The 25,227-nt window shown below is 40.6% G+C and overlaps 2 protein-coding genes across 6 annotated transcripts in view; one reads left to right on the plus strand and one right to left on the minus strand.

Annotated features, from left to right (window-relative positions):
- Nucleotides 1–3,658, minus strand: part of LOC107403025 (disks large homolog 5-like) — a 40,630-nt gene extending 36,972 nt beyond the window's left edge. The window contains exons 1-2 of one of the 5 annotated variants that reach the window (XR_013042271.1): nucleotides 3,511–3,647; nucleotides 99–228 (exon numbers count right to left, since the gene is read on the minus strand). Coding sequence is in view for 2 of the 5 variants with exons in the window: in XM_076544583.1 (XP_076400698.1) it covers nucleotides 99–142 (44 nt within the window). In the remaining 3 variants the exon portion in view is untranslated. Of the gene's footprint in view, nucleotides 1–98; nucleotides 229–1,697 lie in introns of all 5 variants that reach the window. The other 4 variants (XM_076544582.1, XM_076544583.1, XM_076544581.1 and 1 more) reach the window with 4 other exon arrangements.
- A 2,665-nt stretch (nucleotides 3,659–6,323) lies between these two features.
- LOC102908204 (uncharacterized) overlaps nucleotides 6,324–25,227 on the plus strand; it is a 40,660-nt gene continuing 21,756 nt past the window's right edge. Inside the window, exon 1 of the mRNA XM_076544585.1 lies at nucleotides 6,324–6,469. Coding sequence (XP_076400700.1) covers nucleotides 6,443–6,469 — 27 coding nt within the window. The 5' untranslated portion in view covers nucleotides 6,324–6,442. The remainder of the gene's footprint in view (nucleotides 6,470–25,227) is intronic.

A 25,227-nucleotide genomic window follows, 5' to 3' on the forward strand; every position in this document is an offset into this window, starting at 1 on the left:
GCTGTCTCAGCTCTGCCCTTCCACACTAAGGTAAGACAGGACCCTAATCTGGGAAATTTGTACTGTAGTAAAATCTTACATTCTCTCAGAGCACTTACTGTTCCTCTCCCAAGGCACAGGGTTCTATGTGTGCATATTCCATTACACACTCAATGTCCAGTGCAGCCAACTCTTTACTTCATAGCTGGGAGGTCCTGCAACCAAACACAGGTCACATTCCAATAGTCCCTGTTAAACAAAAGAGGCCATGGGTTAGAGCACAATGAAGGGTCTATAAGAAGGGTTGGAGGCAGGAAAGAGATAGTGGGAATAATGTAAATCTGATCTCAAATAATTGTTAAAAAGTTTAAACAGGCTTTATGGCCATGTACTCCAGAGACTAGGGATTTGTATTAGAGCACACAAAGTATGACTTATGCTATTTTTTCAACGTATACATCTCAAACTTGGAAAAAACAGTCATATTAGACAGGGCCACAGCATTTTATCCTGTTCTATTTTGGTTGAACTAGTGTAACTACAGTAATTTGGATTCATGAGATTCAGTTCTTTATTCTGATTTGATTGCCTGGTCAATGAAACTGAGAAATGGCCACTGAGGATATTTATGGAACATCTAAAAATTGATTTCCTCACTACTCAATGCTAATGCCAACTACTGTCAAAGCTGAAAAGCTTTCACCCTCCTTCTTGCCCATCCCTTTCTCTGCTGTGACTACACCTGCTTTATAGTTGATCAGTGGGCTCAATTCTTATATAGGTCCCATTTTATTTGTAAATTCACAATAAAATCTAGAGGAGTTGGAGGATACTCATTCACTGGTTTATTTTTCCTGGAAGGAGTTGCAGGACTGTCTTTCCAGCACTGGGCAACAGAGGCAGGATTAGGTTAAAACAATTCTCAATTTTATAGTGCGAGGCAAGCCTGAGCTACAAGAGACACTGATCTAAACCAGTGGTTTTCAACCTTCCTAATGCTGTGACCCTTTAATACAGTTCCTCATGATGCCATGACCCCCAACTATACAATTATTTTCACTGCCACTTTACAACTATATTTTTGCTACTGTTATGAAATATAATATAAATATCCATGCTTTCTGATGGTCTTAGGCCAGTCCTTTGATAGGGTCACTTGATCCCCCAAAGGGAGCCATGACCCCCAAGGTTGAGAAGCACTGCTCTAAACTGATATAAGTAAATATATAAGCAAACAGCACTTAAGAAAAAAATAGAATGAAATTCTTAAACCGAGAAACATTGAGAAAAATAGCTATGTTGCATTTAAGGAAAATGAATTTCAAAAACTATATCAATAATTGATGTTTTAAAATGATAAAAAAAATTGGAAGAACATGTAGCTACACTGACTTTGAAAGGGAGTAGGCAGCTCCATGGTGGAGTGAATACCATTAATAAGAGACTGTATGACTTTGATCCATGTCAAGTGTTAGCCACTGAGTGCTGTAAGCTAACACATGGAGTTACAGCCGGTGGCCTGTGTCTCAGACCTCTCAGCTGACTTAACTGTGTCAACCAGGATTGAACATATCTGCTTAGGAGAGTTCACTAATTGGAAACTGAAGACTTAGTAGTTCAAGCTGTCCTCTTAAACTGTACAGCCCCCAATTCTGTCTGTCTTCTTTCACATGGAAGGAATTAATACATACAGTAAAATTACAGAGAAAGTCACTCACCCTACCCCATCAGTCCTTCTTTGTAATGGAGACCCCGCAGCTCACTGCCTTCCATTTCAGTCATGATCTAGCTGTTGTCTAGTGTGATTTCCCTGCAGTGTACACAGTACACTGTTCCTCCTCTTCTGGTCTGAAGAGAGAAGCCATGCTCCACACACAAATCCTTTCCCTGTTCTGCAATGGACAGTCCACTATGTGACTCAAAGTTGTAATTTTAGAACTCTGTGGTGCTGCAGAAGGGTAAACTAAGATTTAGGGTGGTTAGTCAGGAGGTAACAAGGGCAATGCCCTGTGGAGCTATAGACAGGGTTTGAGTCCACCTCAATGAACATAGAAGACCATGATTCAAAACAGCTTTTCAAAAGACTGGAAACACCCCTGTTGTAGAATTTGTTGTACCCAGAGTCCCCCAAGGACCACCAAGAAACCGAATCCGATGCAAAAGCAAAGAGTCTTTGTATTGTTACAAGTTAACTCAGGTCTCTCCATCCATCTGATGCAGCAATAGAGCAGGAGAGACCCTGAGTAGCAATGGGGTGGGGTTTCTAAAGCAAGGGGTTTTGGGGCCTACAGACTACTTAGGAACAGACTCAGAATTGGTTTATGCGAGTGGCAATCATGTTAGTAACTTTTAAATGGCTAGAGTTAGTTGGGGGTTACAGTTACCCATTTTTGGGTAGGCCTGGACAAGTCCCAGGCTTTGTCCTTGAGCTATCATGGAGGCTGGCTGGCCTATACGTACTGACTGTGGGGGCTGGCTCAGTGGCCCAGGCTCTGTCATTGACCGATCAGTCCCAGGCAGTAAACAGTTGGGTGGACCTTGAGCAGTAAGAGTACGTCCAGAAGGGGAGCTACTGCAAGGTCTATGCCTTTTGTTCATGGCCCTCCCAGAAACTGCTTGCTCAAGTCTCAGTCAAACTGAGATTGAGGCCTGATCTCTGAGAGAAGACTGAGCAGCCTGTTATGGCATCTGCTTGGTCCTTTCAGAATTAATATACCTTTATGGCACACCAGGACTTAATGTTGGTTGTGACCCTGTAATGGTCTCTTGAGCAGGATTTAGAGGCCAATTTTTTAATGGAGAGATGGGCCTTTCTGCTGGTTATAAATCAGGGTTGTCTACTCTGTTTTGAGAATGTAGCTGGTTAATCCTGGGGAACAAACATTTACATCTTATCATACTAATCTCTAACAGGCATGGTTAACATGCTTATCTTTGTGATATTTGCGATGCAGCCCTCCCTTACCTTAAATTACTTTTGTGAATTGATGTCTCTAAGAACGGCTAAGCACTTATACCATCAATTCTGCTCTACTCTCCTATATCAATTCTACAAAGGAGATACTGTTTACAAGCTCCACAGAATTAACTCCAGTTGGATCCTAGAACTTAATGTTCAAAGTTCCAAGTGCAGTACTTCTGGAAGATACTAGAGGGACCAGGCCTCTCTGAGTTTGGCAAATCTATGTTCCATAGCAGCAACACAGGCACTAAGGGTACCGGCATTTTACACTGATGTCAACAACAAGGATATTCAAAGCACAGTCCCGCTCCCAATGCACTGCACAGATGCAGCCGGTGGAGTGAAGTTACACAGAGGCTGCCAGCCGGCCCCAAGAACTGCAAAGACCACGCAGGACCACACAGAACCACACTGGAGCATGCAAGATGAGCAGGACCAGGCAGGAACATGCCAAACTTTACATCCGGCCACTTGCTCCCACCCAGCCAGGGGAGGATCTACCACAGTGGCTCCCGTGACTCAACTGACCACTCCTCCCATCTGGGGATGTCAGCCCCTTCCTTACTCACCATGTCGTGGTTTTCCAGCTCGCCCCTGCTCTCTGCTCAGCTCCCTGCAGCAGCACTCACAGCAGAGCACACAAAACCACTAGCCCAAGTTGTCCACAAAGCCAAGACTGAAGCTGACAGCCGGAAGGACCCTGCTCAAACTTCTGACTGGCAGGTCGCCTGAGGGTCTGATTGGCTAGTGAGGCCTAAGTGACAAGAGCTCCTCCCATAGGGTTACACTGTGCTTAAAGACACAGCACAAAGGTTCCTGATCCTGCCTTCCACCCCAGACCCAGACCTTTTCTGACCCAACGGAGATTTGTATTTCAATAGCACTTGCTCCCTGGCTCTAATAACAGACTGCTATCTTCCTGCTCTCCATAGGCACTTCCCCTTCTTGTGATACCTCAGTAAAACCCCCCACTCTATCCCCTACAGACAAAGAGAAGCTTAAACCAGGATTCCTAAGTGTAGATAAGAACTTAGACCCCTTTTCCCCAGGTGGCTGTATCTGCTACAAGGACTTTGGAAAACAGTCAGGATATTCGACCAAAAGACTAAAAAGGGAGGCTCCTTCCAACCTCCCTGCTGTGAGTGAGAGGTTTGGAAGAGCCTCCCTGGAGACTTGTAAACTTAGAAAACACCTTACTTTTGCATTCTGTACCTAAAAGTCTTCAGTGGCGGCTTTGGGGACTGTGATCTAGCCCAGGCCAGTTTCAAGTCCCCAGAAATGATGGCGCCAGCCCCAGGAACAAAAGGACAGAGTCAGGATGTCTGATGGTAACCAATTAACCACGAGATGCCCCTCTCCAGAGATAACAAGACCAGACCCCGGAGATGAGTTGTAAAACTCCTGACAGGGCAAACAGATAAGATAAAAGAAGAAGTCCAGGCCCGGGAAAAACTTGACCAATCAAGGATGGACCCGTACTAACCCCCTCCCCTCTAAGAAATTTTATGGGTTTTGCCTATAAAAACTAACTTCCCCAAGAAAGAGGGACTCCTCCCTGCCTCACTGTATTGGGTGTAGGAATGAGTCCCTGTCTAGACTTGTATCTGCAGAATAAACCTTGCTGTTGCATTCTGGACATCCAAAGGTCTACGGTGGATTCTTTGGGGGGTCATAATCTGGGCATAACACTTCTCCCTCTTGGAAACAATGTGGCTAGCTAGCTTGTACAGCAGCACATTATACTATGTAGGATGGAGTGATTCCCTGTCACACAGGTGGAAAGGTGCCCAGAATATTAACAACTAAAGAGAGATTTAAGGACACAAAATGAAATGTGTGTTCTGTGGCTTCACACTGAGGTCGGGTGAACTGAAGGTATTTTTTACCTGGTTGTCACAGGAACTTCAGATAACCAGGAAAGAAAAGCAGGAACCAGATCACCAGATCTTTTTTCCACCAGAAGGATGGATAATGGCTCCATTACTTTAGGAGTTTTATTCCTGAACTTCAGAGCAAACTGTTGGCAAATGAATATTAATAAAAAGAGTAGGCTTCAGAGAAAGTTGAATAGTTAGAGAATAATGTAGCTAGGAAGAATATGAGCTGTATTGTTAGTCAGCACATCTTCCTTAGTGGGCAAGTGAAAAAAAAAAAAACACAGCTGCATTAGTCAAGGTTTTCTATGTGATCAGGACTGCTAGAATGAATCTCTCCGCGTATGTAGAAAGTAGATTTATTAGAATGTCTCACAAGCTCAAGTAGAGCTAGTCTAACAATGGGTGCCTACCAATAGAAATTTCAAGAGTCCAGTAGTTGTTCAGTCCACGAGCCTGGACGTCTCAGCTGGTCTTGAGTATACATCAAAATTCCAAAGAAGTAGGCTCTAATGCTGGTAAAGGAATAAACTTGGTAGCCAGAGCTATGGCAAGCAGGGAAAGAGAGAGAGCTTCCTCCTTCAATTTTCTTTATATAGGTAGGCTGCTAACAGAAGGCACAATCCAGATTAAAGGTGGATCTTATTTTGTGCTTGATTGGGTTTTTGGGTATTTTCAAGACAGTGTATTCCCTCTGGTTGACTGAGGAAGAGAAGACTAGGGCCTGATTTACTGATGGTTCTGTACATCATGCAGGCACCACCCAGGAATGGAGAGGTGCAGCATTACAACCCCATTCTGGGACAACCCTGAAAGATACGAGTGAAGGGAAATTTTCACAGTGGGCAAAAGTATCTTTCAGGCTTCTATCTGTATGGGGAACGAAAGCTAGATACTCTGAAAGAATCTTCACTGCTCTTAACTGCTAAGGTTTATTTCCACCCTAAGTTTTCTATTCTTGATTATGTTTCCTGTCCAAGGCAGCATAGTCAGGGTCAGACACCTGGTGCTGATTAAAAAGTGGAATTCTCCTCCATTTGAGAGAATAAGCCTCAGGCAGGGATGAGCTCCCTGATTGTTTATCCAATACAACATGATCAGCCAGTTATCTGTATATGACAACTAATAAAAATGGACATAGCATGTTGTATTCATTTTTCAACTTTCCACCTGTGTGACAGGGAATTTCTCTACCCCACATAGTGTAGGGGATTGTGCAAGCTAGCCACATTGTGTCTCAGAGGAAAAAAGGGAAGTGCCTATGGAGAGCAGGAAGGTAGCAATGTCAGCTATTGGAGCCGGGAGCAGGTGCTATTCAAATGTTGATCTCTGCTGATCTAGGAAAGGTCTTTGTTTGGGGTGGAAGGCTTGACCAGAAACCACTGTGCTGTGTCTTTAAGCACAGTAACGAAACCACTGTGCTGGGTCTTTAAGCACAGTGTCGCTCTAAGGGAGGTGCTCTTGTTACTCAGGCCTCACTAGCCAATCAGGCCCTCCAGGAACCTACCAATCAGAAGTTGTGCAGGGTCCTTCCGGCCGCGGGCTTCGGGCTTGGCTTTGAAGAGAAGCCGGGGCCTTTCATTTGGTGTGCTGTGTTATGAATGCTGCAGAGAGCTGAGCAGGGAACATGGATGAGCTGGAAAATCTTGACATGGTAAGTAGGGGCCGCCGTCCGTCCCCAGACTGGGAGGAGCAGTCAGTTGAGTCATGGGAGCCAGTGTGGTGCGTCCTCCGCTGGGCAGGTGGGTGCAAGTGGCCAGATGCAGATTTGGGTATGTTCTTGCCTGGTTATGCATAACTCAGCCGGGTCCTGCTTGTCCCGCCTGCTCCAGTGTGGTTCTGCGTGGTCCTGTGTGGTCTTTGCAATTCCCGTAGCCAGCGATCAGACTGCATAACTTCACTCCACCAGCAGTATTGGGAGCGGGACTATGCTTTGAAATATCCTTGTTGTCATCTATCATGGTATCTTCCTCCCTGCCTTCCCACTCTGTCCCTGTTCCAGCTCGACCCTCCCATTTCCCTATGTTCTCATCCCCTACTCCTCGCCCTCTGCCACCCCTCCCCCCACCCAGTCCACTCATGTAGATCTCATCTACTTCTCCTTCACAGGGTCATCCATGTGTCCCTCCTAGGGTCTTTTCCTGTTAGATAGCCTCTCTGGAGTTGTGGGTTGCAGTCTGGCCATCCCTTCCCTCCCATTTAGTGTCCACTTATGAGTACATACTATGTTTGTCCTTCTGAGTCTGGGTTACCTCACTCAAGATGACATTTTCTAGATCCATCCATTTGCCTGCAAATTTCATGATATCATTGTTTTTTACTGCTGAGTAGTACTGCATTGTGTATATGTGCCACATTTTCTTTATCCATTCTTCAGTTGAGGGGCATCTAGGTTGTTTCCAGGTTCTTGCTATTACGAATAATGCTGATATGAACATAGTTGAGCATGTGTCCTTGTGGTATGATTGAGCATTCCTTGGGTATATGCCCAAGAGTGGTATAACTGGGGAATAGGAAGAGGCAGGGTACTGGGAAGGCTCTCTGGGAATCCACAAGGTTGACACCATCTTGGTCTGTTGGCAGTGGTCCAGAGGGTGCCTGGACCGGCCTACTCTGGTGACCAGCCTAGCAAATAACCTAGCTGCCATTATAGAGCCTTTGTCCAGTGACAGATGGAGGCAGATACAGAGATCCCCAGCCAGGCACCAGGCTGAGTTCCGGGAATCCAATCCATGAGAAAGAGGAGGGATTCTGCAGGCGGGAAACATGGAGATCATGATGGGAGCATGTGCAGAGATGACCGGCCACACTAGTGAAAACCCATGAACAGTGGACTGTTGGTTGTGGAGCTCCCATGGGACTGGACTAGGCCCTCTGGACACAGAAGATGGTTGTTTGGCTCGAACTGTTTGGGGGCACCCAGGCAGGGGGATCAGGATCTGTCTCTGGTGCATGAGCAGGCTTCTGGGAATTCGGTGCCTGTGGTGTGACACCTTGCACAGCCTTGGTGCAGTGGGAAGGGGCTTGGACCTGCCTAGGCTCAGTGTGCTGGGCTCTGCTGCCTCCCCATGGGAGACCTCGATTTGGGGATGTGGGGATGTGGGGATGTGGGGTGGCTTGGGAAAGAGGGCTGGGAGTGGGAGGAGGGAGGAGGGGGGCTCTGTGGATAGCATGAGGAGTGAGTAGAAAATTGCTTAATAAAGAAAAATAAAAAAATAAAAAAATCCATTCTAAAGAAAAAGAAAAAGAAATATCCTTGTTGTTGACATCACTGTGTAATTTCGATACCCTTAGTGTCTGTGTTGCTGCTGTGGAACACAGATTTGCCCAACTCAGAGCACCCTAGTTCCTCTGATGTCATCCAGATGTACTGCACTTTTAACATTTAACATTAAGGTTTAGGACGCACCTGGAGTTAATTCCGTGGAGCTTGTAAACAGTATCTCCTGTGTAGAGTAGCACTCCACAGCTAAACTGCAATGTAGTAGAGTAGAATTGATGGTATAAGGGCTTAGCAGTTCTTAGGAGAGAGACATCAAGTCAGGAAGTAGAATTTAGGTAAGGGAGGGCTGCACCCCAAATACCCCAAAGATAAGTAGTATGCGAACTTGCCTGTTACAGATTAGTATGATAAGATGTAAATGTTTGTTCCCCAGGATTAACCAACTACATTCACATAACAAAGGAGACAGCTTTGATTTATAACCATCAGAAAGGCCCATCCCTCCATTAAAAAAGTAGTCTCTAAATGCTGCTCAAGTGACTATTACAAGGTCACAGCCAACATTAAGTCCTGGTGTGCCATAAGAGTATATTAGTGTTAGAACAGAAGCACCTGTAGTCTTTTTGAAAAGCAGTTTTGAGTCAAGGTCTTCTATGTTCATTGAGGTGGACTTGAACCCCGTCTATAGCCCCACAGGGCATTGCCCTTGTTATCCTCCTGACTAACCACCCTAAATCTTAGTTTACCCTTCTGCAGCACCACAGAGTTCTAAATTTACAAGTTTGAGTCACATAGTGGACTGTCCATTGCAGAACAGGGAAAGGATTTGTGTGTGGAGCATGGCTTCTCTCTTCAGACCAGAAGAGGAGGAGCAGTGTACTGTGTACACTGCAGGGAAATCACACTAGACAACAGCTAGATCATGACTGAAGTGGAAGGCAGTGAGCTGCGGGGTCTCCATTACAAAGAAGGACTGATGGGGTAGGGTGAGTGACTTTCTCTGTAATTTTACTGTATGTATTAATTCCTTCCATGTGAAAGAAGACAGACAGAATTGGGGGCTGTACAGTTTAAGAGGACAGCTTGAACTACTAAGTCTTCAGTTTCCAATTAGTGAACTCTCCTCAGCAGATATGTTCAATCCTGGTTGACACAGTTAAGTCAGCTGAGAGGTCTGAGACACAGGCCACTGGCTGTAACTCCATGTGTTAGCTTACAGCACTCAGTGGCTAACACTTGACATGGATCAAAGTCATACAGTCTCTTATTAATGGTATTCACTCCGCCATGGAGCTGCCTACTCCCTTTCAAAGTCAATATAGCTACATGTTCTTCCAATTATTTTTATCATTTTAAAACATCAATTTTTTGTTTCATTTTTTAAAAAAATTAATTTTCTTTAAATATATTACTGCTAGTTTTTTTCTATTTTTCAGTTTAAGAATTTTATTCCATTTTTTTCTTAAGTGCTGTTTGCTTATATATTTACTTATATCAGTTTAGAGCAGTGCTTCTCAACCTTGGGGGTCATGGCTCCCTTTGGGGGATCAAATGACTCTATCACAGGACTGGCCTAAGACCATTGAAAAGCATGTGTGCATGCGCGTGCGCGTGCACACACATACATGCACACACACACACACAATAATTGATAACGAGCAAAAATATAGTTATGAAGTAGCAGTGAAAATAATTGTATAGTTAACGGGGGTCATGGCATCATGAGGAACTGTATTAAAGAGTCACAGCATTAGGAAGATAGAGAACCATTGTTTCAGATCAATATCTCCTGTAGCTCAGGCTTGCCTCACAGTATATAATTGAAAATTGCTTTGAACACCTAATCCTGCCTCTGCTGCCCAGTGCTGGAAAGACAGTCCTGCAACTCCTTCCTGCTGGTCCTTGATTGGTCTGCGGGAAGCTAAAATGGATCAGCGAATGAGTATCCTCCAACTTCTCTAGATTTTATTGTGAATTTACAAATGAAGTGGGACCTGTGTAAGAACTGAGTTCACTGACCAAAACTAAAGCAGGTGTAGCCACAGCAGAGAAAGGGATGGGCAAGAAGGAGTGTGAAAGCTTTCCTCCTATGACAGTAGTTGACATTAGCAATAAGTAGTGAGGTCATCAATGTTAGATGATCAGTAAATGTTCTGACTGGCCATTATTTGGATCCACAGACCAGTCTTTCAAGAATCTGGACAAAGAACTGAATTTTTGTGAAACCAAATTACGGTGATTACATACCAGTTCAACCTAAATAGAAGAACTGGATAAAATGGTATGGTCCTGACTCCCATGACTGTGTTTTCCAGGTTTAAGATGTACACCTTGAGAGAAATGGTGTGAGTAGTACTTGGTGTGCTCTAATACAAATCCCTAGTCTCTGGAGTACATGGCCATAAAGCCTGTTTCAATTTTTTTTTTTTTTTGGTTTTTCGAGACAGGGTTTCTCTGTGTAGCTTTGCGCCTTTCCTGGGACTCACTTGGTAGTCCAGGCTGGCCTCGAACTCACAGAGATCCACCTGTCTCTGCCTCCCGAGTGCTGGGATTAAAGGCGTGCGCCACCACCGCCCGGCCTGTTTCAATTTTTTAACAGGATTTTTGGAATTGTAATTACATTATTTCCACTGTGTCTTTCCTGTCTCCTAGCCTTCCCATAGACCCTTCCTTGTGTTCTAACCCATGGCCTCTTTTTGTTTAACAGTAATTACTGTTGGAATGTGACCTGTGTTAGGTTGCAGGACCTCCAGCTATGAGGTAAAGGGTTGGCTGCATTGGACATTAAATGCGTTATGGAATGTGCACACATAGGACCCTGTGCCTTGGAAGAGGAAAAGGAAGTGCTCTGGGAAATTGGAAGATTTTACTAAACTACCAAATCCCCAGATTAGTTTCCTGTCCTACCATAGTGTGGAAAGACCAACCTGGGAGGGTTTTTGCTCTCTGAGTCATTTGAACTCTGCTCACCCAGTAGGGTAAATGCTAATGTCCTGAAGCCCAGCTGTGTGGCCCTAGCTAATGAAGGACTCTGGGAAGGCTTAGCAATCAGGAACACCAGTAGGAAGTAGCTTACAGGTTCTTTCCAGGATTCTCCTCTTGTTCTGCTGAAGGGAGCTATGAGGAAGACCACAAGCCTTGCCATGATGAGTGTGGGGGTCACTGTCCTCAGACCAGAAAGAGCAGGTTGGCTGAGCTGTCAGAGCTGCTTGGACTGGGATTGATCACGAGCCATACTGAGTTTCTATTGGTCCATGTGGTGACCTGGGCAGTGGCCCTGGTCCTCTGAGCCTCCCTGTGTACAGATTTCCTGGGTGGGGGAGACTCTGCATTCCAAGCATGGTATGATATGATGCTTGTAGTATCACTGTCCAGTGTGCACACATAGGCATGCTTTTAGTGTGCAGTGGGAAGACAGATGGGAAAACTGAACATCTGGTTTCCAGAAGTTCTGAACATTGCACTCCACTTTTAGGTTTGTCTTGTTACAATTAGTTTAGAAACTGGTAGAAAGATGGTGATGTGGATTGTCTTTCAGCAATACATGATTAGAATGCTTTTAAATTTCTGCTACCACCAGCCACAATGGTTTGATTCAGTGAAGTTTAGTTCTAGAGGACAAAAAGTGTTCCTGAGCTGCAGAGGTTTCTCAGGTGTGCATAGTGTTGGGCAGGTAGAAAGGGCAGAATCCACATCTTGTGCCATAATCCATGTGTCAGGAAGCATATTTAAAGTTGTTCTTCTGTGTTGCTTTGGGATTGGGCATCAGCGGGGCTAGGTTTACCTGATAACACAAGGAGGCACAAGGGGCTGCAGAGCCATAGCAAGAGGTCACCTCATTTTGCAGCGAGAACTCTAGAGCATGGGGCTTCTGTCTTTGAAAGAAATATCAGTAGCTGGGGCATTAGAAACAACAGTTTAAAAGTCACTTTGTAAGTTCCTTTTGTGAAAGCTGTCAAGACTGTGTTTATTTAATTTCTATACACATAGAATTGTAGGTATCTGGGTAACATTGGTCAAGAACACACTTTTCCTGGTTAAGTTTTCTTAGGTCTTTTGATGAATAGTTGACTCTATTTTCCTTCCTTTGTTCTTAGCTTTTCTCTCTATCCCCATTATTCTATCACAAATATTGTTCACATTCTTGATTGTTGTAGCTTTGTAGTAAGTATAGAAGTCATATTATATCAATCTGCATACTATTTTTCATAATCCCACTGATCATTCTGAATGTTTCCACTGTTAATGTAGCTTTGTAATAAGCTTTCCTTTTATAAATTGTTGGGCATTGTTGTTGGATTATATTCACTTTATGTTGCAAGTTTACCATACACAACAGTTTAATTTTGATGCAGCATGTTTCTAAGGATTATTTATTTGCTTCTTTATTTGTTTAGGTTATATTGTTCTTGTTGTTGTTAATCTGAAAGACTTTTGGTTTGTTGGATAAAACATCTTGGTAGTTGGCTCAGCACATACTCATTTTGGGGATGACCTGAGTTCAGATACCAACACTCAAGTTGAGATGCTCATAACTATCTACTACTACAGATTCTGTATACATATGAAAAACATTCTCTCTCATGTACAAACAAATGCAAAAATAGCAATAAACTTGTTTTCAAAAGTGCTTGTGACTTATAAAGCAATTAGAGCAAACCAAGTTGCTTTAGGTGTATACTGATTCTTTAAAAATCTGTTATCCACAGAGAAACCCTGTCTCGAAAAAAAAAAATCTGTTATCTTGCATTTTGTTTTAAAAAGTTTTATTTCCTTACTCTGATGCAGACTTACAGTCAATCACCAATCATAGGAAACAAAATGTTATCTAAGTGATCCTAACAGACATCCTTTTCTTTATCATAAGAGAATGAGATACTTTTAGTAGTCAAAATTATTTTCTACAATGTTAAAACCTCAGAAGGCTTCAAGGGAATCTCTCCAATTTTGGTGGAACACGCTCCTCACACAACCCATTTTCCATTATTGATAAAGGAGAGAACAGTGTGGACAGGATGAATGATGGCCAGTTATTTCTTGTAGTTTGATTTTGATTAGAACCTTGTCATTCTTGTTTAAGGTTCCATGATATATATTTGTAGATATGTCTTTATGTCTCATTTTTTTCAGTGGTGCCATCTATGTTGTTAGTTTTATCATCATCTCTTTATATTGTTGTTTCTCTGGAAAATGGTTGGCTTTCACTAATTTTGTATTCAAATAATTTCTTGTTATGATTTCCTTGAGGTTTTGTTTGTTTGGGAAGTTTCTGTGGAGAGACAGTTTTAGTTTTCTCTTCTTGATCTTAGAGGCTTGCCTCATCCCATTTCCTGGTGTATCTGTGTTTTCCAGTTGTTGCTATCCTTATGTTTGGGTTTTTAAACATAAGGATATGTTGGCTGCTTAAGTGATTGGATATAACTAATATATTGGCCTTGGATCTTTAAAACCTTCTCATATATTATTGTATCTTTTTCCTAAGAAAAAAGCATGAGCTGTCAACATGACATAGCTTGGAGTCATCTGAGGGAACATCAATTTAGGGTGTGCCTAGACCAGAATATCTGATTGCTGTGTCTGAGAGAGATGGTGTTGATTATGATTGATGTTTGATGTCTCTTCCACTGAGTTGGCAATATCTCTAAGCAAGTGTGCCTGGGCTGGATAGAGAGCTACCTTAGCACAAGACAGTGGCAAAGTGAGAGAGAAAACTAGGAAGCAATGTTTCCTCATGTTCGGTCTTCATTTATTAGCTTGAGTTTCTATCCTAAGCTCCCATAGGATGGACTGTGTGACTCAGGGTATCAACCAAATAAACCTGTTCATTACCTGAGTTGCTTTTGGTAAGAGAATTTAATCATAGCAACAGAGAAGAAAATTGGAACAAAAAATGGTACCGCAAGTGTGATTTTCTTGCTGCAAAGGACTTCAAATTCTTAGGCCTGCTCTTACTATCCTGAATGGAATTATTTTGTTGTTTTGCTATCTAGCCCAGGGAGGCCACTGATTCATGGCCGCTCTCCTCCCAGGTTCAGAGGGCTGGGATTATATGTCATGTTCTCCTATCAACTGTAAAAAGTTAGTGTTAGATCAGAAGAGCCAAGTTTACTGCTTCTTGTACACTTAGAATTCTCCATTGGCCACTAAATATGAGATCTAGCATGTATGTGCACTCACATATCAGACAGACACCCATATCACACACACCTCTCTCTCTCTTTTACACACACAAATACACACACAACATACACATAACACACACACTCATACACTACTCAAACACACAAACACAAGCATACACACAAACTCAAATATACACATACACACAAATATACACAAAAACATAAAGACACAAACACACTCACAAAAACAAATAGACACATATTACCTAAACCATACACACACACACACACACACAAATACACACACAAACATATACACACAAAGAAACTTTCAAAAACAGTGTTAGTATTTAAAGAACACTTAGGAAATGTGTTAAATAAATTTATACAATTCTGCATTTTTTTTCTTCAAATTTTATTCTTTATTGTATGACATAACAGCGTATTTGGAAAAGTTCTGACTTCATAGAACAACTCTTTTTTGGTAGCCATAAAATATATTTTGGCAAAGTATGATATTGGAATACATTGGCTCCTATGAGGAGAGGATAAATTAAATATTTTTTAATTCATTTAAAAATGGTTTAATCACCATCACACCAAGTATAGCCTGACTTTCTTGAACAGTCAGGATACCCTTCCCTGCTGAAGCAGTCCCAGGCCTGACTTTCCTGAGAAGTCAGAAAAACTTCCCTCCAGGCCTGAACTGTCCCCTTGCAGTTACAGCTGTCAGAGCTGTGCTGAACAGCTCCAGGTGTCTAGGACACCTTCAGGGCAGACCTACTGTTCTGAGCAGCTGAGGTGTCCAGGATACCTCACCCTCCAGGGCTGAATTGTCTCTTTGCAGTTCCAGCTGTCAGAGTTGTCCTAAGCAGCTCAAAGTGTTTTCTGACTCCCAGGTAGTCAGGACACCTTTCCTCAGAGTTGCAAATCTCATATTTTGGTGCCAAAATCTGGGACCAAACCCAGAGTTGTTGCAACCAATTTACTTACAAGTACATTTTAATGGTGTTAATTTTAAAATACTTAATAGATAATATTAAAAAATCATTAAATACTTCATGTATGTATCCAAAGAAACATTTTCTTCTATCCCATGCATCTCCATGTCCTTATCTGTTATGCATTTGGCACTTCATCCCAAAGTATTGTCTTGTAAGGGAATTATCCAGAGATGCCAGATAATGTAATAGCAATGAGATTTATTTTGTGGGTTCCACTTTTGTCCAGCCTCATATGGTGATCAACATAACATTACAGACTTGCACAAGAAAGACATTTCCAACACAGCTGTCTCATTGATGCTCAAATTAGATTAGTTGTAATATTAAATCAATAAAATATCATTTTTTTCAGATTGTAAAAATTTTCATTTGAAAGATAAAGCAAAGTAGTACAAATCTGATGATTAAATCCTATCTGCAAATGAAAATGAAAAAAAAATAATGGTTTAGAAGAATCATTTTGAATCTTGATCATTACCATAAAAGACTGTGACTGTTGGAGACACTGAAATTTTAAAGACTCTTTAGGCTTAAATAATAAAGGACTTCAATGTCTTGATATAACAAAAATAGACCTTGTTTTGTTTTGTTTTTTTGACACATTCTTTCTATGTAGCCCTGGCTGTCCTGGAACTCATATGTAGACCAGGCTGACCTTAAACTCACAGATAGATCCTCCTGTCTCTCACCCTCAAGTGCTGGGGATGAAAACTTACACCAAGATGCCTACCTTTGTTTTAGATTCTTTGAAACAGTCTCAGTATGTACTCTTGGTAGGCCTGGCATTGCTGAGTAGAGCAGGCTGGCTCAGCTGCTTCCCTTGACTCCAGAGCCTGGGGATTAAAGTATAAGCTGCCACACTGGTTGAGATCTTTTTTATTTGACCAGTAAATGTCAATATTGGTTGTTCTTTGAGAAAGTAGAACAACATACGTGGGCTAAAAATTTTGGGCCAGACTTACTTATTTCCTGACCTGGTTCTTAGTAGGCCGAGGTGGCTTTTAATTCCATATTCACCTGAGGGTTATCTTGTCTTGATGCTCTTAGCCGCACACAAGTCACTGTCCAGCTTATGACTTAAACATGTAACCTGTAAAAATGTTGCTCCTTTTTTCATACTGCATGGGTTTTGGATCAGAGTTGAAGAATAATCTTGTTTTTTATTCAGGTCTGTGTGATTTCTTTTTGCTTTTTGTTCTTTTTTGCCCATGTATACACAAATTAGTTTTAAACCATCATTATTACTCAGCTTTTCTTTTAAAAAGCATATTTTCTTTTACAGTTATGGTATTTTTGCATATCTTATATTCCCCATTATTCTAAGTAATTTTCATCGTGGAGTGAAACCCAGGCAGGGCTCATGCTAGGCTCTACCACTCAGCTGCTCCCTTCCTTAGAAATACTTGTTTGATATTTGAAAATACTTTTTTCTTTGTGTGATTTCAGTAAATAGATCAAGCCCTTTGCTTAATAAATCTTTTATATTTGTTTTTATTTTATCTGTGGGTTTTCTCACAGTAGGGTAATTGTGCTGTTAGATGCCTTATTTTTTAATTCAAAGATTCTTGCTTTTCTTGTGGATAGTATTGAGATTGGGGATAAGGAAGTATTTTTCTTTTTGTCACAACGCCCAAAAGAGGTTTTAGCTAAACTACATTTAATGTGTTTTTAAATTTTTAATTAGGGAAATAATCAATATATCTGAGCTAGTTTTGCTGGGTAGCTTTCCTGGAATTCAATGATGTAGACCAGGCTGGTCTCACACTTGGGTAATCCTGCTACCGTCCAAGAGCTGGGATTGCAGGTGTGTGCCCAGTAAAACATCATTTATCTTCCAGTTATTTTCTACCTTAATATTTGTCAAAATTAATGATTGTGTATTGCCACAAATGTGAAATCTAACATAGCTCTTGCTTACAGGTGGACAATCATTGGGATGGATGTTTTCTATTCTTCAGTTGGAAGTTAGGATTTTTGAGTTCAGATTAGTTAAATTCAGGATACATTTTCAGTCCTATGGAAGTGTGGAGAGAATGTGTGTTTAAGTGAAGCTATTATTACTTTCCTATAGCAGTAACAATGTAGCAGGAAGGTACAAACAGATACAAATTAAGGAATAAGTTTTCCTGCAGTTCCAGATTATGTTCCCTCTAGGCCACTGAGAACAGATTGTGCTCCTTGTAGGGACACTCAGTACCTTGCTTCGTCACAGCACTAGACCTGCTTAGCCAGCTTGGCTTTTATGATCAGTATGGTGTTTGCTTTGAATGTAAGGGCCCTGGGTTAAGAATGAGGTGAGCAGGAAATTAAGCAGCCAGTATCCAAGAGTGCCCTTGTCTCTAATTCAGCTGACTAACACCACGTATACAATCCAGGTGCTTGTTTTTATGCTATTGCTTCTTTATGTTTTTTTTTCTCTTTACGTTTTTAACTCAAACCATCGTGTAGCCACTTCTGCCCCACTTTTTTTCATAGGAAATTTCTTACTAGAAGATAGTAACTTTTATTTAAGGTTTCCTATGTTTGTACTTTGCCTGCACATGTTTGTGTACTGCTGGCATTTCTGGTGCCTATAGAGGCCAGAAGTGGATGTCAGATTCCCTGCAACTGGAATTAAAGATGATTGTGAGATTTTGTGTGGATGCTGGGAATCAAATTTAGGTCCCTAAGAAAAGTAACCAGTGCTCTTAATTGCTGAGCCTTTGCTCTAGTCCCTCAGTTTTTGCCCCCATCATAGAAAATCTGTTTGATCTTACCTCTGTTTGGACATTATTGCTATTGTTTGTTTAGTTTAGTTTTTTGAGACAGGCTCTCAGATAGCCAGACTGACCTTGACTTCATTTAAGTTTGGATTTCTGACCCTTCTTCTGTAGCTAGAGTTTTCCTGCCTTGCCCACAGTCAGGACAAATCTTTGTCACCTGCCAGTCCCACAGCTGCTCAGACCCAACCGAGTAAACACAGAGACTTATATTGCTTACAAACTGTATGGCCGTGGCAGGCTTCTTGCTAACTGTTCTTATAGCTTAAATTAATCCATTTCTATAAGTCTATACCTTGCCACGTGGCTCGTGGCTTACCAGCATCTTCACATGCTGCTTGTCCTGGTAGCGGCTGGCAGTGACTCCTTCTGCCTTCCTGTTCTTTCTTTTCTCCTCTCTGTTAGTCCCGCCTACACTTCCTGCCTAGCCACTGGCCAATCAGTGTTTTATTTATTGACCAATCAGAGTAATTTGACATACAGACCATCCCACAGCATTCTTCTATGTCCCAAGAAGTGCTGGGATTATAAGTGTGCACCACTACCACAGATGTTACAAGGGTTGTGTTAGTACCGTGATTGCAGAGCAAACACTCCACCAACTAGGTGAGCTATATCCCAAATCCCTATTATAGTGCCTTAATGGCAATTTGTGATTTTCATGTGTGGTTTATATACTATGCTATAGGCTCCTGGTAACCAGAGATTGTTACTGTGCCCATCCCTAAAAATGCTGACACATTGTTTTCTATAATTTTCATTCTTGAGAATCACTATTTTAATTTAAACCTGTGGCTTCTCTTGTTAGGATTTTATTCCCGAAGGGACCAGTGTTAACTGAGAGTCCCTTTGAGTCAGAATAAAAATGAGAATGCCAGAACTACATGAGCAAACTTTGGTTTTTGCACATTTTTTTTCAATAAATTGACTTTTGAAAGTAAACCCATTGAAAGCAGAAAAGCTCTCCTCATTCAGCAACAGCTCAGTGTTTAAAAGCCTTGGAGGCTGACTTGACTGATTTATGTTGCAGAGGGACTCGGCAGGTAAGTCGTTGTCCCTTTAGTCACATCCGATTTTCACTTGAAACATGGTGAGCCAAGTTGCCTTCTGCTTCACAATATTTCCATTGAATTCCCTGATTTCAGTAGCTAGACTTGCCCTTCGTGATAGAGGAATTAGGTTATATTTGAGCGAATGTTCGAGGCTCTGAAATGGCTAATTTTGAAGGAATACGAAATATTTTAAGAACTGATGTCGACGTTCTGTCATGTGTTGTGGTTGCCCACTCCTTTCAAGTCTTCATTTTGTAGCAATGCTTACTTCTGAACAATGAGCACACTGTCTCCTTTCCAGTACTTTCTTCTGCAGCTTTTTTTTAAAGCTTGTTTTCTGGGTTTATGAAGCATTCATTTCATTAATAGGTGATAGGGTGATATGTTATGTTGCAGTTGCTTTCCTCTGCCGTGGCTCATAACTGACCAAAATCATGTTGAGAACTTCAGTGTTATTGACTGTTTTGGTTTGTTAGCCATACATTAGCCACCCTTTATTATCTTATGATTTCATACACGAGTATAATGGATCTTGATCAAGTCCACCCTTTTTTCCTCCCCTTCTGTGCCCCTGTCTCTTTTTGTTTCCTCTTCTTTAGACTCACTGAGTTCACTCGGTTCTTGGGAAGGAAAGGGTTGATTTGACTAAAGGTCCAGTTCACAGTCCATCCTGTGGGAAAGTCAGTCAGGAACTCTAGGCAGAAGGCTAGAGGCAGGAGCTGAAATAGAGACCCTGACGGAATACTCCTTACTGGCTTGTTTTTCCTGGCTTCCTCAGTTTTCTTTCTTTGTTCTTTCCTTTCCCTTTTTAATTGAAAATAGATTTCCATGCAATATATTTTGATTATGATCCCCCTGTTCTCAATTCTTCCCAGATCTTCCCCTCCCATCCAAATCTATTACCCCCCACTTCTCTCTCATTAGAAAAGAAATGGGCACCTAAACATTCTGTTTACTTTCTTGTGCACTACTGAAGATCTTTCCAGCAATAGCACAGCTCCACAGTGGACTGGGCCCTCCCTCATAAATCATTAATCAATAAAACAACATATGATTGAAGTTCCTCTTCCCAAATAATCCTAGCTTATGCCATATTGAGGAAAAGCCAAGGACCATGGGTTAACAGCCAGCCTGGGCTATATAGTCAAAATAAACTCAAATAAAATAACTAACTAAATAAATAAACCCCCACAATTAGTTTATCTTTTAGCATTACTCCTTTCAAATAATTTGATCCTCTTCCCAAGACTTAGCAGTATTTGTTTATGAAAGCATCTAGTATTTTTTGTCTTTTCTAAAGTTTGGCTTTTAACCAAGCTTACTGAGTCTGTTCAGAGGTATAAAACTAAGAAGGATGCTTTGAATGTGGGTAGGATCTGCTCCAGGTATCATACACTTTGATCTTTATTCCTAAATCAAATCTCAGGATGACACCTGAGGAATGACACCCAATGTTGTCCTGTTACCCACTCATGAACATGCACACCACACACATGTGCACCTTCACATGAATACACATGCAAAAGAAAAAAATAAAAATTAGGAATAGCGAGAAGTGGAAATGTCTGTGAGTTCATTCATATAACTGATTTTTGTTCACTAGAGGCCAAGTTGAAATTTTGAACGTAAGTGGGTTAATTAAAGTCTTACAGAGAGAATAAGATTCATAAGAGCCATTTAAGTTAAGAGAGTTTGTAGAAAGGATTGAATGTAAATTAGTGGAGCAGATGTTAGCTAGGAGTAATGTCTATAGGGTACCAGAAAGTGTACCATCATTAGGGGAATGAAAGATCAAATGCACACTGTTTGTCCTGTTAATGTAATCATATGTGTTCAATATTCTGCTGTTTGCACACACAGATTCCACAGTGCTTTTGTGGAGGCCAGAGGACAAACATAGGGCATTTGTTTTCTTTTAACATATGGGTCTTGTGGATCAAACTAACCTTTTTTTTTTTTTTTTTTTGGTTTTTTGAGACAGAATTTGTGTAGCTTTTGGAATGATCAAACTAATTTTTAGCCTTGGTTGAAACAGCCTTTATTGTCTGATGCAGCTCCTTAGTCCTCATATTTTTTATAACTTTTTTTTTTATTTGTCAGGGTTAATTTGTATGTATGTCTAAGGATCTGAATCAGATGGTCTTGCATGTCTATTCTTAATGTATTATACATACATAGGTTTGCCTGCCATCCTAGGACTTAATGCAGTCTGGTTTATCTTTCATTCAGATCTACAATATACAACCATGTAGATTGCTTCTGGGTTTTATTATTTGTATACTCGTGTATAGGTGTCTCGGTGTTTTAAAATTATTACTTATAACACAATTTTGCTATTATTGTCCTCTCTAATCACATTGTTCTATCAGTCATTGTGTACATACTTAAACATTTTTCAAGAGAATGAGTTCAATTTCTGTGTGTTAATTAAAAGCAGCAATATTTGTTTCTGGTGTGCAGTAAAATTAAGTGTACCACATTTGCTTCTCACTTTGCTCATAAAATCTAAGGTCTCTTCTTGGATAATGTGCATTTTAATGTTTGGTCATTTCATACTTAGAGCAGTTACAGTACATGTATACATAATATATTAATAGCAATTTTTTATTTTTAACTTATAAGACTTTGAGCTAATATTTTCAGAGGTATATTTTGTTGTTGCTCTGTACTTTATGATAAAATGTAAGCAAAATATAAAAAGTAGTGATAGTGCAGTGATATTTATATCAAAGTATATACCTTTACACTTACATATTTATAGCAAAGTATATACTTAGACCATCATTGTTGAAACACCCTCCCAGAACTAAGAATAAAATATAATTCTGGATTTTAGGCTTCATTTGAGGGTGTATAGGGGACTTGAAAGGGTGGCAGCATATTTTGATAGATATTAAAGTGGCTGCACAAGCACATGTCATATGTCCATTTGCTTGGAATATTTTTTCCTACCCTTTACTGAGTGGTAATGTTTATCTTTGTTGTTGAGGTGTGTTTCTTGTATGCAGCAGAAGGATAGACCCTGTTTTCACATCCATTCTGTTTGTCTGTATCTTCTTATTGGGTAATTGAAACTATTTATATTGAAAATATCAGTGACCAATGGTTGTTGATTCCTGTTGTATTGTTTTTGTTCTTAATATTCGTGTGTGTGTGTGTGTGTGTGTGTGTGTGTGTGTGGAGAGAGAGAGAGAGAGAGAGAGAGAGAGAGAGAGAGAGAGAGAGAGAGAGGAGAAGAAGAAGAGAAAGAGACAAACATACATACAGACAGACAGAGCATGTTATTTTCCTGGTTTCCTTTCTTTTGGCTTTGCTGTTGTGGGATTCTTTATTTCCTGTGTTTCCAATGGTGTAGTTACCCTCCATGGGTTGGAGTTTTCCTTCTTTTTGCTTTTGTTTTTGTTTTTTCGAGACACGGTTTCTCTGTGTAGCTTTGCGCCTTTCCTGGAACTCACTTTGTAGACCAGGCTGGCCTTGAACTCACAGAGATCCACCTGCCTCTGCCTCCCGAGTGCTGGGATTAAAGGCGTGTGCCACCACCGCCCGGCTGGAGTTTTCCTTCTATGAAGCACCTTCTGTAGGGCTGGGTTTGTAGGTAGATCTTATTGATATTATAAATTGTTGCTGTTTCTATAGATTGTGGTTTTAGTCTGTTGGTAAGCGTTGTGGTAATTGCAGTAAGAATGTTAAAGACCTACCAAACAACAGACAACAAATGCTGGAGAGGAACTGGGGGAAAAGAGTAATGTCATGAACAAGAAGGTAGATCTGTGTAGATGGTGTAACAGAAGTTATATTTTGTTATTCTGATGGTCATCACACAAGGCTCACACTCTCTCTTCCTAACTAAGGTCCTAAGTCTCCTTCCTCAAGACTGCTCATGTGTGCTAAGTATGTTAGCTGAAGGTCAGGTCCAGTCTCTAACAGAAATCTATTTTGAGGGTCAGGATCCTGGGGGAGACTTTCCAGATTCAGGGTAAATCAAGGTGTTGTCTCTCCAGATGTACAGAGCAGAGCATTGCTCTTGATTTCCGCTTATATACTGTCCAGTGAGCGTCATGGGGTTGTGGGACTGTGTCTGCTTTTCTTGAGTGAGTGATGTCACTGGGTTCTGCTTATCAGGGACAGCCTTGTGTATAGTGTTGTTACTGACTAAGCCATTGTTACCTGTCTAAACTTTTTTACAATGCTCATTCCAATTAAGCTTCTGATTCACATATATGTTTGAGCATGAATAACAAATAACACGCCAGGATGCCTTGGAATTCATAATGATATGGCTTTTTATTAGGCACCTGAAAAAAATAAGAAAAATAAAAGGTTAACCTGTACAAGTTAGTTATTGGAAGCAAAGTTATTAAAACAGGCATCTCAAAAAACATACCTGGTATTAAAGAAGTACCTTACTAACCTCTCTGTCTAATTCAAAGACAAGGAGCCACCTTGTCATTATTCCCACATTGGGTTACATCGAAGCTGAGTACTTTATGTAATCTATCGTGGGATCTTAGGAGGGCCCCACCAAAAATTTCATGGACTAATAAATTATGATATGGAAACAAAGTTATACTTTTAGTCTTCCTCAGTAGTATGGCTTCACTGTTTTCTCACACAGGAGGACATTTCTTACTTCCTTGTGAACATTAGTACCTAGTTCCTGTGGTAGTCTGAATGTAATTGGCCCCATATGCTCACAGGGAGTGGCACTATTAGAAGGTGTGGCTTTGTTGCAGTCGGTAGGGTCTTGTTGGAGGAAGTGTGTCTGTCACTGTGGGGTGGGCTTTGTAGTCTCATATATGCTCAAGGCATGTCCAGTGTTCCAGAACACTTCTTGTTGCTTGCATGTCAAGATGTACAATGCCCAGCTCCTTCTCCAGCACCATGTCTGCCTACACAACACCATGTTGTACCATGATGATCATGGACTAAACCTCTGTAAATATTAGCCATCCCAATTAAATGTCTTTCCTTTATAAAAGTTGCCTTGTTCATGGTGTCTCATCACAGCAATAGAAACCCCAACTAAGGCAGTACATGATTCATTACGATTTACAGAGGAAATATGAGAAAGCCTGCTAATTTTACTTTTGATAGAATCATATTATGCATAGGTTTGTGTAGTTGCTCCTTATGTTTTATTAATAGAAATTCTAATAATCCACTATAGTAATTCTTTATGACATATAACATACAATAGCAGCTATTTAACTCAATGTTGATAGCACAATAAATAATTGTATAATTATGTATCAACAACCTCCTTTTACTTTTTGATCCCAGTAAATTTTAAAATGAAGGGGTTTTCCAAAAACTTCAATACAATATTTGGAAATTTTCTAACTGTTATAGAAAAATATTCTTAAAAATTCATTGGGTTATAGGCAGCTGTAATATTTACTTTAATAGGTACTGTTTCAGCTTACACAGTTAGTCTTGGCATTTAAAAAAACTTTAAAATACTCAATTTACAAATAAACTAGTTAAAATGTTTCTAAATTAGAAAAAGTTTAAGAAAAGATTGATATTGATTTATAGAATGTTTTGATGAAAGAAGACAATGTAGAAATATAAACATTATAAAATTTCTCCCACTTCCCAGTTCTCTTGAAATTTAAGTAAATATAAAGACAATTGTTTGAAGCTCCTTCTTGTATAGAAAACTGTCATGCTTTGAATAATGAACCAATGGTTTAAAATGAAATGTTTACTGGAATTTGTTTTAATGTTTAATGTTCAAAATATATTATTCATTAAACTATGCAGTGTTGAGTTTTAGGCTAGCTGGAAATTTCTAATATCTCAAACAAGGAACAAAATTATATTCAACTTTATTTGTAAGTGTCTGTGTATGTGTTTTGAGAATGTCTTGCCATCATATCCACTATGTAGACCAAACTGGCTTGAATTTAAGATGTGTCTGGCTACCATACTTTGCTCTATTCATTTCTCCCAATGATTTGACAGGAACCAGTTGCTGACACCTGAAATGACTTTCAGAGATACTGTCCTGAACCTCAGGACCTCTGCTGAGGTTAAGCTGGGACACTTCAGTGCATTTTGGAAAAGGATTTCAGGATGAGTCAATACAAATCAGAATTTTATTTGAATTTGAATTTTATTTTGAGACAGGGTCTCTCTATGTATCTCTGGCTGTCCTTGAACTCAGAATATGGATGAGGTTGGCCCCAAACTCCCAGAACTCTGCCTGCTTCTGCCACCCAAGTATTGGAATAAAGGATGTGTGCCATATCA

The sequence above is a fragment of the Peromyscus maniculatus genome, chromosome 9 (genome assembly GCF_049852395.1).
Source record: "Peromyscus maniculatus bairdii isolate BWxNUB_F1_BW_parent chromosome 9, HU_Pman_BW_mat_3.1, whole genome shotgun sequence".
Classification (NCBI taxonomy): domain Eukaryota; kingdom Metazoa; phylum Chordata; class Mammalia; order Rodentia; family Cricetidae; genus Peromyscus; species Peromyscus maniculatus.